The 18,147-nt window shown below is 39.8% G+C and overlaps 1 protein-coding gene across 1 annotated transcript in view; it reads right to left on the bottom strand.

The window, feature by feature from the left end:
* Positions 1 to 12,020, bottom strand: part of KCTD8 (potassium channel tetramerization domain containing 8) — an 86,583-nt gene extending 74,563 nt beyond the window's left edge. The window contains exon 1 of the mRNA XM_003205843.5: positions 10,774 to 12,020. Coding sequence (XP_003205891.1) covers positions 10,774 to 11,617 — 844 coding nt within the window. The 5' untranslated portion in view covers positions 11,618 to 12,020. The remainder of the gene's footprint in view (positions 1 to 10,773) is intronic.
* Positions 12,021 to 18,147: the final 6,127 nt, after the last annotated feature.

Below are 18,147 nucleotides of genomic sequence, written 5' to 3'. Positions count from 1 at the left end.
GAAATAACAGGGGTAGAAACCCATAATAAATTTATTCTTTTTTCAGAGACTGCAAGATTACCATTTTTCTTATGCATGAATTATGGGGATAGTTAAGAACACCATAAGACACACATCTAACTATAAAAGGAATGGGGCATCTACAACCTCCTTGGGCATGACAGCACCTTCTTGATAACATCTTTCCATTTTATTGAAGATACACACAGTGGAAAATATGGCAGGTATGAAATCTTCAAGCATCAAGAAAAGGGAAAAGGTTCTAATGTACCTTCCCCTCCCTCCCCCCCCCACATTTTGTTAGTTCTTCATGGTAATGAAACAGACATTGTCATAAAAGACTGATCAATAATTGTGATCCAATGGAACACAATTAAAGTACATCACAAATAAAACACCACAAAATCAAAACAGAAATCACCCCAGAAGTGCAACATATTCCCCATAGCCCAGCCCACCAAAGGCAATCCATGATTTTGGCAGCCGTGATCAACATTAAGTCCAGTCCTACAGTTGTGTCCCATCCCTCAGACCAAAAATAGCAAAAACTTGGAATAAATCTAAACACACACTTGTGTGGAAAACACAGATTTTATTCAGCACCCCCATAGCAAGAGGATTTAGTAATAAAGTGCTGCCAGAGCTCAGCCATCAGAGATATGATTAGACAGCCAACATTTACCCTAATCTCTCCAACAGCAAGTGTCTTCTTCTTCCTGTAATTAAATGTCATTACAGATGCAGTTATTTAGGGGAATAATTTCACCAATTTAGACACCAAACTACTTCCACTGCACGTGAAAAGTGCAAGTAACAAAAGGATGCAAGTGAAAACATGTGCGTTATTATGACTGGAGGCCAGGTTGATCACTAAGTTCATGTGAATCTATAAACTTGGCAGCTAGTGGGATAAAACTTCAGGAATTCCACATACTGTAAACCAACACATTTCTGAAAGTTTGTATCTTTTATCCTATGGGATTACAGAATTATTCTGAAGCTGAAAGATACTGCTATGTTATTCCAAACATTTTGTTTGCTTGCTTTGTAAGGGGGAGTGGGTGGGGGAAGTGGTAGCTTAAGGAGATGAACTTTGTCTGTCTTTGTAACATTTAGAAATGGTATATTCCCTTGTAACAGCCCCAGAGACAAACTGACAGCAGGATGAAAATTCACAGGAAAAAAGAAAATGGTCAGAGATTGATGTTTGTGAGTTACAATAGCACTGAAACAGGTTAATAGGCACAGTTTTCTGATAAACTGCAAACAGAAAATTAAACTCTGTGGATAGAAGTAAAAATTGCAAGGAGAATTACAAATTACATTTGTCTTAGTTATATTCCTTACACTACTTTAGTTACTGTTTTTAATATGAGAAGGTTAACATATGGGTTACTCCAAAGAACAGTGCTTCCTATTTATTTCCATGGGAACTACAACAGATACAAAGAGCACAATATCATTCTTTGATAGGTCAAATTCTCAACTACAAAACGCTATTTTTTTTTCAACACTGTCATCACCATTAGCCTATGGATTTTTTGAGAGCAGTGAACAAGAGCCTGTATGCTGTGCTCTTAAAAATCTTCATTTCTGTCCAGAATATGGCTTTTCTTTCACATTGCGGTCACCACTGTTGAAACGCAGCACCCACCGCCTCACTGTGCCCCTCTGCTTTGATACAGAAACAAAATGTAGCAGAATACTGGTGACAAGGTTCCACCTCCATTGCCTTACCACCAGTGTCTGCCTCTGACCTGCAAGGGCCAACATAATAACTGTAGGAGGCATTACTTTCAGAGCAGCCCTTCCACAAGTACGCACATACACACACACACACTCTCAAGGTTCTATGAACTGGTATTGTGAATGCATGTCACTCAAAAGGATACGAAGCCAAAATTTCAGATAAGGAAAATGCAGGTACAAACTTACTTGAACCTATTTTACCTTGCATTATATATAGCTGAACTATTTTGTTCTATTTTTTTCCCAAGTCCAAGTAGCTTTGATAATATCGATCACACTTTTATAAGGTTGTATACTGCTATTTTTAAAATGGAGTGAGCGATATTTAAATTCCTAAACACTGGGAAGAGACAAGTATAGATGAAAAGGCAAGAATAGCTACGCCTCCACTTTGTTTCAGACCAGTTGAAAAGCCACAGTAGACATTAACGACAGAAATAGTAGCAGCTGTCTGCAAGTAACTGCCTACAAATGGGTTTCTGTTAAGAATTTAGCAAAAGAAAGTGTGTTTGTTAAGAGAAAACAAACCAAAGTTGTTTAGATTTATCTTCCTCTACTGTATTGTCTCCACATTACACTGATTAAGTTATTGGCACTATTTTACAGACTTACTTTACCTGCTTTCTAACATTTTTGTAGCTCATTTTCATGTTTCTTCATATTCATGAGTTTCAATGAAAAATGAAAGAAATTTGGATTAAGGACCAGAAACATTAAAGAGCACTTCTACTTAAGCATAATGGATATTTATCACTGTTACTGTGGTTCTTCATGTATGGTTGGTTTAGTAGGGACTAATTAACAAGTAGGAAGAACAAAAACAAAACAAAGACATCTAGGTGTCAAATAAACTGTAAAACTTTTCACATGATGAAAAAGAACAGTTTTGCACATATTTATAATGGCTATATATGCAATTCTGAACCTTTTTAAGATAAGTCATCTCTAACATAGATTTCTCTATATACAAATGTGGGTACCACCCTTATTGTACTTGTAAAAGACAAGACTATATACTTGAAATTTTACAAGTTTCATTCATACTGTAACTTAAGTAGATTAATCTCTGGCTTTTTTAATATTAGATGTATCATGAATTGGATTTTTTCAAAATCTTTTGCTAAATTCATGTCTCGTTTCTGAAATTAAATGTATCTGGAAAACAAAACCAAAAGTATCTGCCCTGTCAATAAGGCACAAGTGCATACCACTGTCAAACTTCTATCTTGTATGAGGCTTGCACCCAGCCTGCTTAGAGCAGAGTGAGAAAAGCACATGAAAACTCTAGATCCTCAGTTCTGGAGAAAAGTGGGGAACTCAGGCAATCAGGTAAACAGAAAAACAAAGGAAAAAGCATTGGTGAAGGAAAGACAGACAGAAAAAATATGGGTGACCTTAATAAGTTTTTTATTCTGGAAATTAGTGATTTTATTTTCATGGGAAAGATTAAGAATTTTTTGAACACTTAAAATCACACTGACAAATAATATTGCACTAAACCACTTCAATTCTTTCATATTCCACCATCTTTGCCTGAAAGTTAACCAGCTCTTTTGGGCCCCCTTACCTTCCAGAGCCCTAACCCACATGATACTTCCAAGTAGGTCCTTGAAGAGGTCAAGTTGTCTCTGATGAAGTCCAAGCAAGACTTATTGCCCTGCTCCTTCTATGCAAGATCCTGAACTCCACGATCTCATGAAAAATGTTGCCAAATTATACACTTATGAATACCACTAACAATACATTTATCAATGAATATGGACATGCTTGCACTAGAGTTTAGGCATTACTATCTTGAAGTATATAAAACATTTACTGGTAAAAAGCTGCTAGAATGATAGTACACAATAGTTTCCATGGAATTCACTGACATAATTATAAATCTTGAAAGAAACAGCAAATGTGCAAATTTGATAAAAAATAAAGCAATTTCACTATTAACCTAAGTTGCAGAAGTCTGTTTGCAACAAAACATGACAAGAATCCCTGAGCACCAACTCTGCTGTCTCTCTGGGAATATTTGTTAATGTTGCCGAAGTGTAAATCCCAGTAAGGATGAGGAGAGAAGAAAAAAGCATCTGATATAATAGATAAAATATACTGATTTCATTTCTGAATATTTCTTTGTGCTTATGCAAAGAGAACAGCTGTACTTATTATGTATTGTATAACTGAAACATAATAAGTAAAGATCTGGACTATTTAATTCTGTTAATAAGAATTAATGACAGTGTTGATTTCACTCTTCAGTTTTTCAATCTTTTCCTTCTTCCCCAAAGGGAACGTGCAGCATTTGATGCATTAGTTATTCTTATCGTGTGCATTCACACTTTGGATAGAGTTGTCTCTGGACTGAGTAATTCATAGTTTAAGAGGTGTTGTAGAATCCATTCCAAAAGGAAGCTTTTTTTTTAATTCTATAATCCACTTTGCTTTACTAACTAAGTGCATATCACTGAAATGATAAAACAGGTCAGGCACAGCATACGCAAGTGCTACAAACAGAACACGCACACAGCCCAGAGGTATGGCAACCACCCAGAGGTGACAGCCCCCCAGAGGCAGTTCCTGTCTCTGTGCCTCCTTTGCTCAGAGACCCTGCAATAGCATTCACGCATATGGGGGAACGATGAGAAAGGGAACAATTGAATTTTGATCCAGCTACTAACAGTTGCAAAATGAAAGAATAATTGTAACAGCCATAATTGACAGTGGTCCTGACACAGCTTATGACCTAGCAGGTACCCAGAGGGCAAAGAATTGGTAAATATGCTGACCCCAACTTTTGAATACTGTTTTGAGCAACTCTAGCAAAGACAGTTCCAAGATAATATTCCATAACGAAGAAAAAAATATATTTTTAGAGTTCTGCATTCATCTTCTTGCTAGCAACATGGAACACTCATGGACTCACTGTGATATTTACAGATGTGGTGAATTCCTGTAAGTATTTAAAGAAGCAATTACATAAATGGGGTGGCACCTTGCAGCAAGATGTACCCTTTCATTCAAATGTCTTCTGAAACTAAATCAACAAGTAACAAACATTTTCTTAACACATTCTGATAAAATGCAACCATAACTGAATGGCATTAACAGCTACAAGTGCCACGAAAACTATAAACCATTGCTGCTTACCTCCTGCGAGATAGTGTATACTACAAACAATGGCACCACATAAATTACTCACATAGTTTGAATCTCACTTTATGTGAAAGACTGGTGAAAGACTATTTGGTGCTTCAGTTTCCAGGAAAGTTCATCTTGCAACTGTGAATGGGTTCTGATTGCAAGTTTCACGTGCTATTTGCAACTAATCCCATTTGGTTTAGCATGAACCACCTTCCCTTAAAATCCATCCTGAAGTATTTGAATTGTAAAGAAAAGCAAGATTTGCCAGGTAATTTATTTATTTACAAGGATTTTCCATTACGCTTTCAGAGGCTTGGTTCATAAAAAAAAAGCCATTAGTATTTCTGCTGCTTTAAGTAATCCACACCTAGTGATGAGAAACAAAATAAAAATCATCCTGAGATCCAAAAATAAAAACATCCTAACTTAGCAAGCAGATGTTATCTGGTAAAATGACTCCAGATCACCTCAACAGTTATATCAAGCCTAACAACCCTCAAACAAATAATACCCTGCATTGTGGAAAAAACCCCATTGACCAAGGCCAACTCATCTCTGAAACAGACTTACGTGACTCCAGCAATAGAGCAATCCAAAGCTGGAGACAGAAAATGAGGGGGTAGCCTGGAGCACAGCCATGTTACTCACTTCTCCTGCAGTGGCATCCAGGATCCATCCAGCTGCTGATACAGTGCTAAGTTGGTTGGGAGCTAGAGCAGGTACCACAGTGGTTCTGAGCAGAGATGAGGCAAAATGGATGCACATCACCTCTCATACTTTCCTCCTGTGTGCATTTAGATGCTTAGCTTAACTTGCTATTATACTAGCAGCACACCAAAAAGTGACTGCTTATTTCTGGTTACATTGTTTAGGTCTGCTAAGGTCCACCTGGGCCTTGAATAGTCCCTTTCTTTCTACTGCTTCTTTCCTCATGCACTAAGCCTTTCATCCTCAACATGTCAGAGAGGTGTCTAACTGACTTTTCATTTCTGGAGATCTGTGCCTAAATGCAGAACTGTAGCAAGACGAGGATAACATGAGTATTGTTGAACCCTTTCTCTGTGCAGTGCTTAGTGAATTCTTGTTCACTGCACTAATTCTCGTCACAGTATAATGAATTTGGTATTTGCTGTGAAGGAAAAAAAAGCAGCAGCAAAATTACCAGTCATATCACACTGTGAAAGCAAATACATTGCAAAATATATTTGATAAGCAGTAATGTTTTAATTTTAATTCATGAGGCTGGAACAATATTTTATGAAAAACTTCTATATATAAATTCTGTTCTTGAACAGTAGATAACTAGAAGTTCATGTTGACAATAAAGAAAAAATAAGATATGACTTGCTCATCCCACTATTGAAAGGCAAACATTTCCCTGCAACTACTGCTGTAAATCCTTGAAAATGCATGAAGTGTTCTGACATCAATAAGCAGTACTCCTGGAAAATATCACAGATCTAGGAAAGTCAGCTTCTCTAACACTGGAACTTTGTTCCCAAGCAATGCACAAGTACAAGCCTGGAATAGTTATCAAAACCAGTGTTTCCACTTCCAAATACTATAAGCTGCTTGTATCAAGGTGTCTGTTACCTAGTATTGATCCTGGTATATAATAGCCAGAACAGATAATAACCGTCAGGTTTACTTCTCAAATACTTTGCAACAGTACTAATCTTCAGCTCCAAGCATCAACGTGGTTCAACATTAACAATACAGCTTCATTTTTATAAATGCAGAATGCAAACATAATGATCAAAATCAAATCACAAGTCATTGTACTGAGTTTTACATACTTCTACTCAATCGTAAAATTCAATAGATTCCTCCTATAGCTTTTCTGTGCATCAGGGTCTTTGCAAACTAGCTACAAAGGAATTCAGGGTGTTTTTTTGTTTGTTTGTTTGATTGAAAAGCAGAATTTTTTCTAATTTCTTTTTCATTTCACATTTTAAATATCAGTCTCTCAAACTGAGTTGCTCGATTGAAACTGTGACTGAAATTTCAACTACAATTTCAGTAGTTCAGATTATCTCACTATATCAAATGGTAGATAAAATATTCTCATAACATTTATTTATGAGCGTACACTTTGACTCATCTCTCTATATTTGGGGCATGTATTTTGGAAGAATTACAATATAATGAGTATATTATTATTTATTTCTAAGTAATATTAAAGTTGAACTGGACTCATAAAGCAGAATATCCTGAAGTTTTATATCAGTTCTCCAAAGTAACAGGACTACCTGGAGAGTCACTCCAAATTTTAAAAGTCTTAGTGCAATAGTCCTTCCAGGATCGATGTTTTTAAATTCTGATACTGTCAAAAATCTAAAGCTTTCCTACATTGTGCTTATGATGCAAGAAAACTTGATGGATTGAATCACACTTCCCTCTAGCACTCCACAGAGATTCAGTACTCTGTATTTTATTTTCTGGTCTAGCCTCCTCTCTCTTTTAAACCTTGTTAGTTCCAAGTAACTTTATCTTATACACATACAAAGAAAAAACAAAAAATAAAAAATAAAAAAAAAAAAAAAAGGAAGAGGAAAGGGAAGGTATCGTATCTCAGACCCTCCCTGTAGCAAAACTACCACCAGTTCAGCAATGATGGATGGATAGCAGCTTGGCTTGGTATTGCCACAGAAACCACCCACTGGATGGTTTTCTGACAACATTCCCTCGGAACAGCTCAGAGTTACCTGCCAACCCACCATCCCCAAGCTATCTCAGTGTGATGTTGAACTGAATTTGGGCCAATGTATTCTCAGAGTGCTAAGACCAAGCAGAAAAATATGTGCCAGAAGTTCATGCAAATGTCACCTGTCACAAACAAAATTAGGAGACAAAGAAACAGAAATATCATATATAGAACAGGATCACTGAGACAGAATACAAGTCAAAGTTTTTTCCATGAAACATTACTGCATTCTTCTCAGAATACTCATGTCAATTCAGAACAGGAAGCTTCCAGCTGAGCACGAGGCTCTCAGCACCCATAAGTCAGATTGCCTAGCAGATGTTAAATGCAAAATCCATTAAGACCAATTAGATTCTGCAGAAGAAAAAGACTACATGGTAATAGCATACACAGACAATCCTGCATTACACAACAATATCAAGAGATACAGTGAAATACAAAAGAAAGACAAAAGCTTAAAAATGCAAATTAGCCTTTCCTCACAAAAAGACCTGCCAACAGAAGGCCTGCTGAGCTGCCTGCAGCCATGTGAGGAAAGATCTCCTCACTTCTGGATTCCTTTTCTCTCTAGGTGGAACTTCTGTGAAGGCTATCACCTACTGCACACCAAGTAGCAATTAATTAATCAGTGGTCCAGTACTGCAGCCCAAAACTGTATTGAAGCAAAAGAACTTGGGCCTCTTTCCCAAACTGCATACACACTTTGTGTTGTATTAACAGAAGTAAATCACTCTTCTGTGTACTAAGGTTAGAGCTTCTGTAGTTTAGAGAACATACGTAGCCATCAGGCTCTGATTTTTATTTTTTGGAAGGAATTGAGCAGCCTGAGAAAGGCTGTTTCAGTACTTGTCAGGATGTGCTGCCAAAATCCGAAGCATTATCTCAAACAAGTCCTTGTTCTTGAGTTGGAATTAGGCTGCAACAACTAAATCCATTCATGGATACTAAGCAATCTAAAAATTTAAGTAAAACATGTATAGTATAAGAAAATTTAATCAGCCACAACATTTAAGAAAATAATTTCTATTTTTTAAAGGAGTGAGACGGTCTTTCCAACTCAAAATACCTAATGAAGTTAGAGATATACTAGAAACAGAATTGAAATCTATTCCCGAAGCAGAGATTAAAGGCCATCTTTGGCCTTCAGATGTTCCTTAGAAGCACTCAGAAATCTATTCATTATCCAAGGAAATGGGTGGAATGCATATATATCCTCATGTATTTTTTCTAGACACTTTCAGAGTCATCCACATTTCCTCAGGAGAAACGATCTAAGAGGAAGAGGACTGAGTGGCTGCCACAGAGTCACAGACCAAAAACTAACATAGCTGCTGGTTGCAGATGCTCATGCTGTGTATGAAGCTCTGATTTTGTGAGTAAGTAAAGGAATACAGTCCTCACAAATGCTCTTGGAAAGACTACAGCCAGTAACCCTGACCAGTCCCCTCATACCAGCATGGAGTAGCAAGGCAGGCTCACATTGTTTTCTATCCATTTGACAGACTCCTGAGTTGGGCAAAGCTACAACACGGACTCAATCTACCTAGGGATTTCATAATAAAGCATTATTCCTAGCAGAAGGTTCCCATCAACTGGGCACTTAGATAAAAAAAATAAAATATGTTAAAATTACTTTAATTAAAAGGGTTTCTAAATGTGTAACTAGGCAATCAAAATAACATTCGCTTTCTTTTCAGCCTATATTAGCTCAGCCAATTTTCACAACCAGAAGTAGGAAAGACACGTTAATATTAGGCAAAACCAAAATTTTTTTGTTAAGTATCAAATTAAAAAATTAGCTACCTGCTTCACTTTTTGCAACACAGTAAGCTGAAAGACTAAAAAAAAAAAAAAAAAAAAATCAAAACAGAAACAGTGTTGTACAACATCCAATTCATCCCTGGCATTATTCCACATAAATCAGTGGTAATACACTGGGGATTAATTTGGAACACTGATCTGAATTAGAGCACTGTTCTACACAGCAGCCGCCTCATAACGCACACACACATCATAACACAAAACATTCTTACCATCACAAATACCCACAAGTAATTATGCACCTAATAGCCTATGCAAACAAGGCTATTCCATAGCTTTGACAATAACAGCAAGGAACTTCTACTATTTTTAAAAATTAATAGGTACATCTTTTTCCAGAATGGATATTTAATTATCACATATTTTACACCACTAAGTCCGTTCAGAAGAATGCAAAGCTCCTCCAACAACTCAGTTTTTACCTTTCCTAATTAGATATGACAGCTTGCTAGGTTACATAACGAACCTCCAAAAACTGTTTTAAAGTAGTACTGAAGATTGATTTGAAGTTCTCAAGTTCGTTCAGCAAAAGGCAGTCCCCACGTATATAACACACAGCAGTGTTAAGTATTTAATGAGTTTCTCCTCTGAATAGAAAACCGTTCACATTCACGGTGACTAGGTCCAGGAGCAAGTGGGTCGCTGCTGCTAGGGCTGAGGGTCGCATCCCTCCTGCCACAGGGACAGGTGATGCTGAAACAACCACTCAGGCAGCGGAGCCCACACGAATGCTCGCGTACCCGGAGAACATCTTTCCTCTTGCAGGGATTACTCAACACTCCAAACACACCACGAGGCTTCAGGCTGACCTCTGCCTTTCAAAGGCGAACCTCGGCCGGGGGCCGGTGCTTTCCACCTAGCTGCGGTTCATCAGCCCGATCTCTGCCCTGAGAGACTGACCTAACGCCACCCCACCAGGGGACTTCTCACCTGCGAGAGACTCGCAACCCCCGGAGCTACGCGGAGCCAACGACCGTTGTTACCTAAGGGCTGTAAACACGCTACAGTTTCTGTGAGTTTTTCCCCCCTCTCAGGCAGGCTTCTCACCCCCCGGTCAGCTAGTTCTGCCCTCGCTGCCTGCCTCATCACCCAGCGGCAGCGTACCCGCTGTCAGAACCCTGCTCAGCCCACAGCTAACGAGAGGAGCAGCAGTAACACCATTCCTCCCCTTCCCCTCCTCCAACCCCCCCCCCCCCCCCGCCTCGCTCCACTGATCGGGGCCGGGACCCGGCGCGACGCCTCCGGGAGACCCCGGCACGGGGCAGAGGCCATTCTACCCCGCACGGACACCTCTGGAAGGGGGGGCAGCCCCGATATTCCCGCGTGTGCATGAGGGGAAGGCTCCGACGGCCCTAGGGAGTACTTACTGAAGAAGATGTACTCAGTGTAGCTGCTCCAGATCTTGTCGTCCCGGTACTGGTTGATGAAGGCGGCTGTGCCGGTGGAGTTGCAAGCCACCATGTGGAAGCCCGCCTCGGAGAGCCGATCGAAGGCTTGCTCTAGGTAGGTGAACTTGAGGTAGAAGCGGGAAGTATACTTCTCGGGGGGGCGGTCGGGGTCGCGGCTCTCGTTTAGGGTCTCGCCGAAGACCTCCTTGGCCAGGGCGATCCTGCCGCACACCATGATGCGGGCGACGCGGCGGAACTTGGCGTCCGCCTGGTTGTCCCGCACCGTGGTGTAGGAGCCGCGGTAGCCCACCGTAAGGAAGCCCGAGCGTTTGTCCAGGCCGGCCCGCTGCAGCCGGTCGCTGCTGCCCTGCGAGGTGCTGTCCTCCAGGTCGCTTTGGCAGCCCTCGTCGTTGAGCGAACTCTGCTTGGTGACCTTGGGCGAGAGCAGCTTCACCAGGTCGCCCAGCTGGAAGTATTCTGCCTCCCGCAGGAGCCGTTCCTTCTCGGGGAAGTGCTCGGGCAGTGCCAGCTGCTTGTCCCGCAGGTAATCCAGCACATACCTGAAGAGGAAGCCGTCGCGGTCGATGAAGAAGCGCGCCCGGCTGTCCCTGGGCAGCTGGCGGGCCGCTGCTGGGCCACCCCGGCACGGCGAGAACATGGTGGCCAGCATGCTGTCCGGGACGCTGAGCAGCGTGGAGTGCCTCGTCACGTACACCTGACCCCCCACATTCAGTTCTACAACCTCAGGGAACGGCGAGCCCGACGGCCCCGACACCATGTCGCTGATGGGCAGGATGCTGCCGCCCGCCTCCTTCAAAGCCATGGCTGCGAGCGGGCGGCCGCGAAGGAGGGTCTCCCTCCTAAAAAAGGCAGCCTGAGGCCTCCCTCCCTCCCCTTCACCCACCCCACCCCTCCTCCTCTTTCCCCTACCGCCCGCAGCGCCCGGAAGCGCCCGGACGGAGCTGCCGCTCCCGCCGCCCTCCGGCACCGCACAGTGGCTCCGGGGTGCGCGGCTCCGGTTCTCTCCTACCCGCGGAGCCCCTCACTGCCCCGTGGCAGGACGGGCCCGGCCCCGCGCTGTGCTGCGCTGCGCTCCGCCCGGTGGTAACGGGGGCGGCGGAGTACCGCCTTGCTCAGCGCCGAGCGGCTGCCGGAGCCGGCTGCCACTCGGCAGAGCGCTGCCGTGCTGCCGGGCGCTGCCCAGGAGAGAGCCAAGCCCCTACCCCGGCTCCTCCCCTTCGCCTCGTCTGGTGGCTTTTTTGGTTCGCTTTGGATGTTTTTTATTTATTTATTTTTCCCCCACTTAAATTCCTCCCAGCCTCCCCCCTCTGCCTCCCTTATGCTGCTGCGCTGGTCGGTGCTTGTGGAGTTTTATTATCGCCACAATGATGGACATCCATCCAGAAGTAGCATCTCACAGGGTGCATGTGGCAACGTTTTTCACTGTGTGTCAGCACACCTTTACCGGGAGGAAAGGGGAAGAATTTAACTGGGAGCATCACAGAGGTTGTGCCAAAGTGTAGGTCTAACAGACCACACCGGGTGCAACACTGTGTTTGCTGACCTGATGCTCCCCTGAGCACAGCACACACTGAGCTTTGTTCTCAGCACACTGTGGCAGGAGCTCAGTGAGTTCTCTGGCTTGACAATGGCGTTGGGGTGATTTAGAGCAGAAAAGAAAGTCATCTGCCACTAGGATCCAGGTGCCAAGCACAGATTTTGACTTGGAACACATCATTGCCTGATTGTTGGCTGTGTAACAGCTAAATTTGTGCTCTGTTTAAACAGTAGATTTTTATAATTTTTATTTATCTGTTCCTAGCTGGAGCCACAGCTCACCTGCTTCCAGATTCCCGACGTGTGTGCTTTCAGATAGGGCTGATAGAATGCACCAAAGTGCCTGGGTATTGGAAGGCAGACATGTGATTGTTCTTGCCAGTAAGAGTTGAGGCCTGAGACTGACAGAGGATGTGCCAGTGCTGGATCCAAGTGCAATTCCACTCGGCTGGAAAGTCTGCGTATGGCAGCCCTCCAATTTTGTTTTTTTATGGTTCCTTAAAAGTTAAGGACTCAAGCCTTAATTGTACCATATAGAAGTGGGAGCCCATTCCATTCATCATTTAAGTATGACTGCACAGCAGGTCCAGGCATTAAAGACATAAATTCTCAGGTAGATCATTGTCATCTGTTTCCTCCTCACTGGAAGGCGCTGGTGAAGATGAGGAAGTTTCCTCACCAATCACCTGAATCTTTGTTGCGTTCTCTAAATTATTTGTCCAGACTTCTTTTAATGTGCTAGTACAGATATCCCTATGGCACTCTATCCTATCTGTCACTGAATCATTGAGGTTGGAAAAGATCTCTAAGCTTATCCAGTCTGACCATCAAACTGTCCCCATTGTGCCCACTGACCATGTCCCTCAGTGCCACATCAACACGTTTCTTGACCACCTCTATGGATGGTGACTCCACTCTTTGGGCAGTCTGTGCCACTGCCTTACCACTCTTCCCTAGGATCCTTCCTTCAAGGCAGGATGAATCAGTCCATGGTGCTGCCTTCTCCCTCCACATTGTCCAAATCAACTAGGTTATCCTTGTAAGAAACTCTTATAGATACAGGTATGTGTTTACTGCTGCTCAGTTCTGAAATGGAAATTAGGATATTAGGAGTTAATCCATTTACTTGGCTTGCAGCCCAGCCAGGTGTTGAACTGATGCACACGGAAAAGGTAACCTTGCATTTTAAAAATGTTTCTGTAATCTCTATGGTGAAATTGTATTTGGTTATAACCTGTTAACTGAAACATTTAAAGTTTCTGAGAAAGAGAGGTGAAGGCCAGAGCTTCCTTCATGAGTGACTTGTCCCCGAGCAATAATTAAGATTGGAACAAATATTTTCGAGATACATTTCAACCTTATTTTAAAACAAAAATAAAAACCTGTTACTATCCAAGGTTATCCCTGCTGTTGCAGTCTTATATAGTTGAATAATAAAAAATGAAAGATTCATAACCTCTTTTGAAATTAAATTGCAAAATACATCATATTCCCCTAGTGAAAATGAACAACAAAGTAGAAAATAACATTTAGGAGAAGAATAAACAATGAGATTAGATGCTTAATCGGAGGTTCTTAGAGAGAGAATTATGAAAACTCTGTAAATCCAGTAACTGAATAAATTAGGCAATTTTTTTAGCAATATGAGTCTTCTGGCAGACTTCCAGTGCAGTCAAAAGGAATTGTTGCTCTGTCCTGAACTGCAGAATCAGGCAGGAAGAGTAGTTTTTCATGCAGGAAAAAAAAAAAAAATCCAGATGATTATAATGAAAAAGCCTGTAATAATTACAGAAATCATCTGATAAGCATTTAAGATGATTATGTTGTCTTTCAAAAAGTCATCAGCCCCCCAAAATGGCATTAAAATTGTAGACAAGAGTGTGACAAACTGCCAGCAGAATCATATTTCTAACAGTACTGTACTCCAGCTCAGTAAACCCTGAAAAATTTGCCCACTTTCATGGTTCTCTCCTCTTTTTGTTGTCATTTCTGTCATTTTTTTTTTTAGTCCTTAATATTTTCACAGTAAGAACTTGCAGATCTTTCTTGTTCTGCTAGATCTTGTTCCCTATTGTCAACAAAGCGCCGTTCCCAAGAAATGGCTTTTCCTCTTAATGCATTTTTTTTCTAGACCCAAATTCATCTTTTTAAACCTTAAAGGTACTTCTATGTAACACTGCATTTTTCCGAAATGATTAGAACTCTGTACTACAAGAGTTTAAAAATTATTTTATTTATGTGATTAATTCTCAGAGTTAAATGGAAGCACACGTATAAATTTAGTACTGTGGGAATTTGTACCTTCAGGACCTAAACAACATTGCAAGTGTATAGAACATTTCATACATTTAAATTAGTATTATAGATTATTTATTCGCACTGTTGGGACTGAAATAAAGGAAAACTAATCTGCACACTTGTTTCTGAGAACTTTCTTCTTTACAGTCTGTAGTAATTGATTGTTCTAATGTGAGTTGGATTTTGAAAAGTAGCTGGTGGTTATTAATGCTTCAAAGATTATGCATTCTCAGGGAAAAAAAAATTGCTGAGAAGCCTTTTCAGACATGTTAATCAAGAAGAATTTAGCAAGTTTTGCTTCTCAAGGACTGAAAGTTTCATTTACTGACAGCTAATGTTTTCTGAAAGTATTTATTCGTACAAAGGTTACCAGTGTTAAATGAGCTCTGCTGTGCTGTGACTGAAGTGATTTGTTTGAATGAATCACTGCACTAACTGGACAAGCTTCACCTGATGAGCTCTTAGGGTCCAGAGTCACTTGTGGGAGTTAGAAAAAGCTTGGTCTTTTGTACTGTATCCATTTAAACTATTCCCATATTACGCCATACTACAAAAGAGAGGAACACACACAAAAAAGGATAAGCCCAGGAATTATAAATCTGCCTAGCTTCTTTATGACATTTCACTTATTTTTAGCCAAATATACATGAGAATAATTTATGGTGTTACTGGATTTGTTACACAAAAAATGCACTATTTATTTTCCTTCATTAAGGCTAAAGCAATATAGCAGTCTGAATTAGCATTCCCAGAGTACTTAGGCATTTAATTCCTTTTCAGAACAGAAATGTACCTTCTTTGTGAATTTACACTAACCCAAGTCTAACTAAATTGATTTCACTGTAGCAAGTTCTACATTTAGCATATTCTGCATATAAACACCCCTTAGCAAGAATGTGTTAGCTTGTTAATTAGGCCTAATAGCCTGAACAGTTATGCAAGTGTAACATGAGTATAACAGTGATGTTTTTCTCACTTTTCTCAGTATTGTCTATATTTAGCATTTGAATGTACTATTATTTTTCCATCTTCATTCACATATCTTTTTAAAAAACCCTCTTTAAAATGTTGATCAGTGCAATGGGATTTTCATAAGAGTCCTGCATACTGACATTCCACTCAGCTGCTCATCTTTCTTATTTTCAAGCAGCAGTTTCCCAGAGCCTGCTAACATCAAGAGCCCGACTGAACACACTTGTATCTGTACCACAGTGTTTCATTAGAGTGATGTTAGATTACTTCATTAACACCTGGGTCCTGAATATTAAATATATTTAATATAATATATTTATATTATAATTATTTATAATTTTATTATTTATAATATGGTCGCTTAATATAGCAACAGTTTTGATGCAACTATGCTTTTTGCTAACAGGGAATCTCATATTCTTTACCTGCTACTCCTTTATGAACCTAAGTTGAAGCAAACCCAGAAGCACCAGAAACCCAGATAGCACATGCATGTGGTGGTATGCCCTTGTGCTGGAACAGCTACAGTCTGACTGTAACTGTTTGGCAATAAGAATTTTGATTTTTCTCTTTTTGATAGATTCTATGTAATCATAGCTCCCTTTGGCTTCAGCTTGTGTTTGTGATATTCAGGAGTTCATATAAGTAGGCACTTAATGTCTGAGTGAGTATATATCTGCAGTCTAGCACATGGAAATTAATGCAGCGGTGTTTATTTCAGGATCTCCCTACAGTGGTACAAATTATGGCTCCACTAAACTCGGTATAGATTTTTTCTGTTTGCTGTAGGTTATCTAATATTGGAATGGACAATGGTAATGATCTTTTCCTTATTCATTAAGGGAGAAAATATCAAAGACATTATAAAACACAGTACTTGAACAATTCAAAATTATACTTGAGTCTTTACATACACAAACCCAATAATCATAATGTTTCTGGTAATCTTACGACTTGTCATATTGTACATCAACATTTCTGTTGGATGAGTGAAAAAGTAAGAGGAACTGCTGGGCATGGCTTTGATTCTGCAAAACACTTAAGGACAGATCTATAACAGGATATGCAAGACCTTATCATGATTCAGTGGAATTCATATGAGCAAAGTGCCTAAATGGGAGGTAAGTGCTTCAGTACTATTTTGAGTCTGCACATATAAAAACTTTTGCAATCTATAAAGAGCCCCATTGTACATGATGAGAGTACTGATCAATGCAAAAGTATTCACTTGTTCTGCAGTATTGGAAGATTATAGTAAGTCTTTGCTTCTGTGTTAGTTACACTGGTATTTCATTAACATGAAACAATATATAGTGAATAAAGTAATAATTCATAATGCTTTAGAGCTTACTGTCTACACATTTTGTTCTGGAAGAGACAGAATAGCATTGTGGAATATGAATTTCTGTTTATAACTTCTATATATTTTTTCTTCCTTCTTTATGTACTTGATACTTTCTTCCTAATGTTCTTTTGAAGAACAAAATCAGAATATAAAGATAGAATTTCTTTGTCATGCAGGGAGCTGCATTCAGAAAAGAAAGCTGCAGAATGGATTATAATGATAAATTAATGATAGGTTTAAAGTAAAAGAAAAATTATGAAAGTGGCAAGGCTCCAACGAATAGCACAGTAAATTTAACATGTGAATGCAAAAATAAGTATTAACTATGAATAGCAATGTGCATTTGATTTTTCACCCAACAAAATTATTGTCACCGGTGCTGGTCTGCCCTAAAGGATTTAGACATATTTGCCTCCCACTTTTGTGAAGACGATAAAAAAATGAAGTCAGGATTTTCACAGGTGTAATGGAAAATAGAAAAAAACAGACACACAAAAACACAAGTATAAGGGGCAATAAAACCAAGAAAGCCGTATTTCAATTCAAAGTCTGTACCATCATTTTCTCCTTACTGTCATCTTTTTAGATTATTTCATGTTGTAATTGACAAACTCGTTTTGTTTTTTAAGAACCAGCCTTCTTATTGATCATACACACGTGTATTTTTTTTATATTAAACTATATTATGTAAACTGCTATTAATAACTTCTGAATAGCTAATTCACTGTTAAAGGCTTTTTATATCAAATAAAGAAATTGTAGGTATATTGATTCCTCCTGTCCTTGACTGGTTTAATACATTTAGTGGGGAGAGGAAGGACTTCTGGAAATTATCTGAGTGTGCCAGTACTGAAGAGTTTGTTTGTATTGTGCTGTCAGAAGAGAATCTTATGATTGATAAGGTAGTATCTTACAGTCAACTGAATGTATTTAAGAAAAATTTGTAGAAATGTATTTTAAAAAATTAAGAATGTGGCCTGTCTAGCAAATGTGTGCATAGAGATGGTGAAAACAAAAGAACAAAGTAAATGTTAACAGAAAAACAAGCTTTTGTAGTGGAAATGTGATGTATGAGAGATTAATGGGGAACATATAGACTTTAATTTACAGTAATGTAAGCTCAATACTAAAAGGCTGTTAAAGTGCCAAAATAAAAATGAAAAGAAGTTTGAATGTGGGTA

The sequence above is a fragment of the Meleagris gallopavo genome, chromosome 4 (genome assembly GCF_905368555.1).
Source record: "Meleagris gallopavo chromosome 4, MGAL_WU_HG_1.1, whole genome shotgun sequence".
Taxonomy (NCBI): Eukaryota; Metazoa; Chordata; class Aves; order Galliformes; family Phasianidae; genus Meleagris; species Meleagris gallopavo.
Note: the sequence above shows the minus strand (reverse complement) of the source record. Positions and strands in the feature narration are given on the sequence as shown.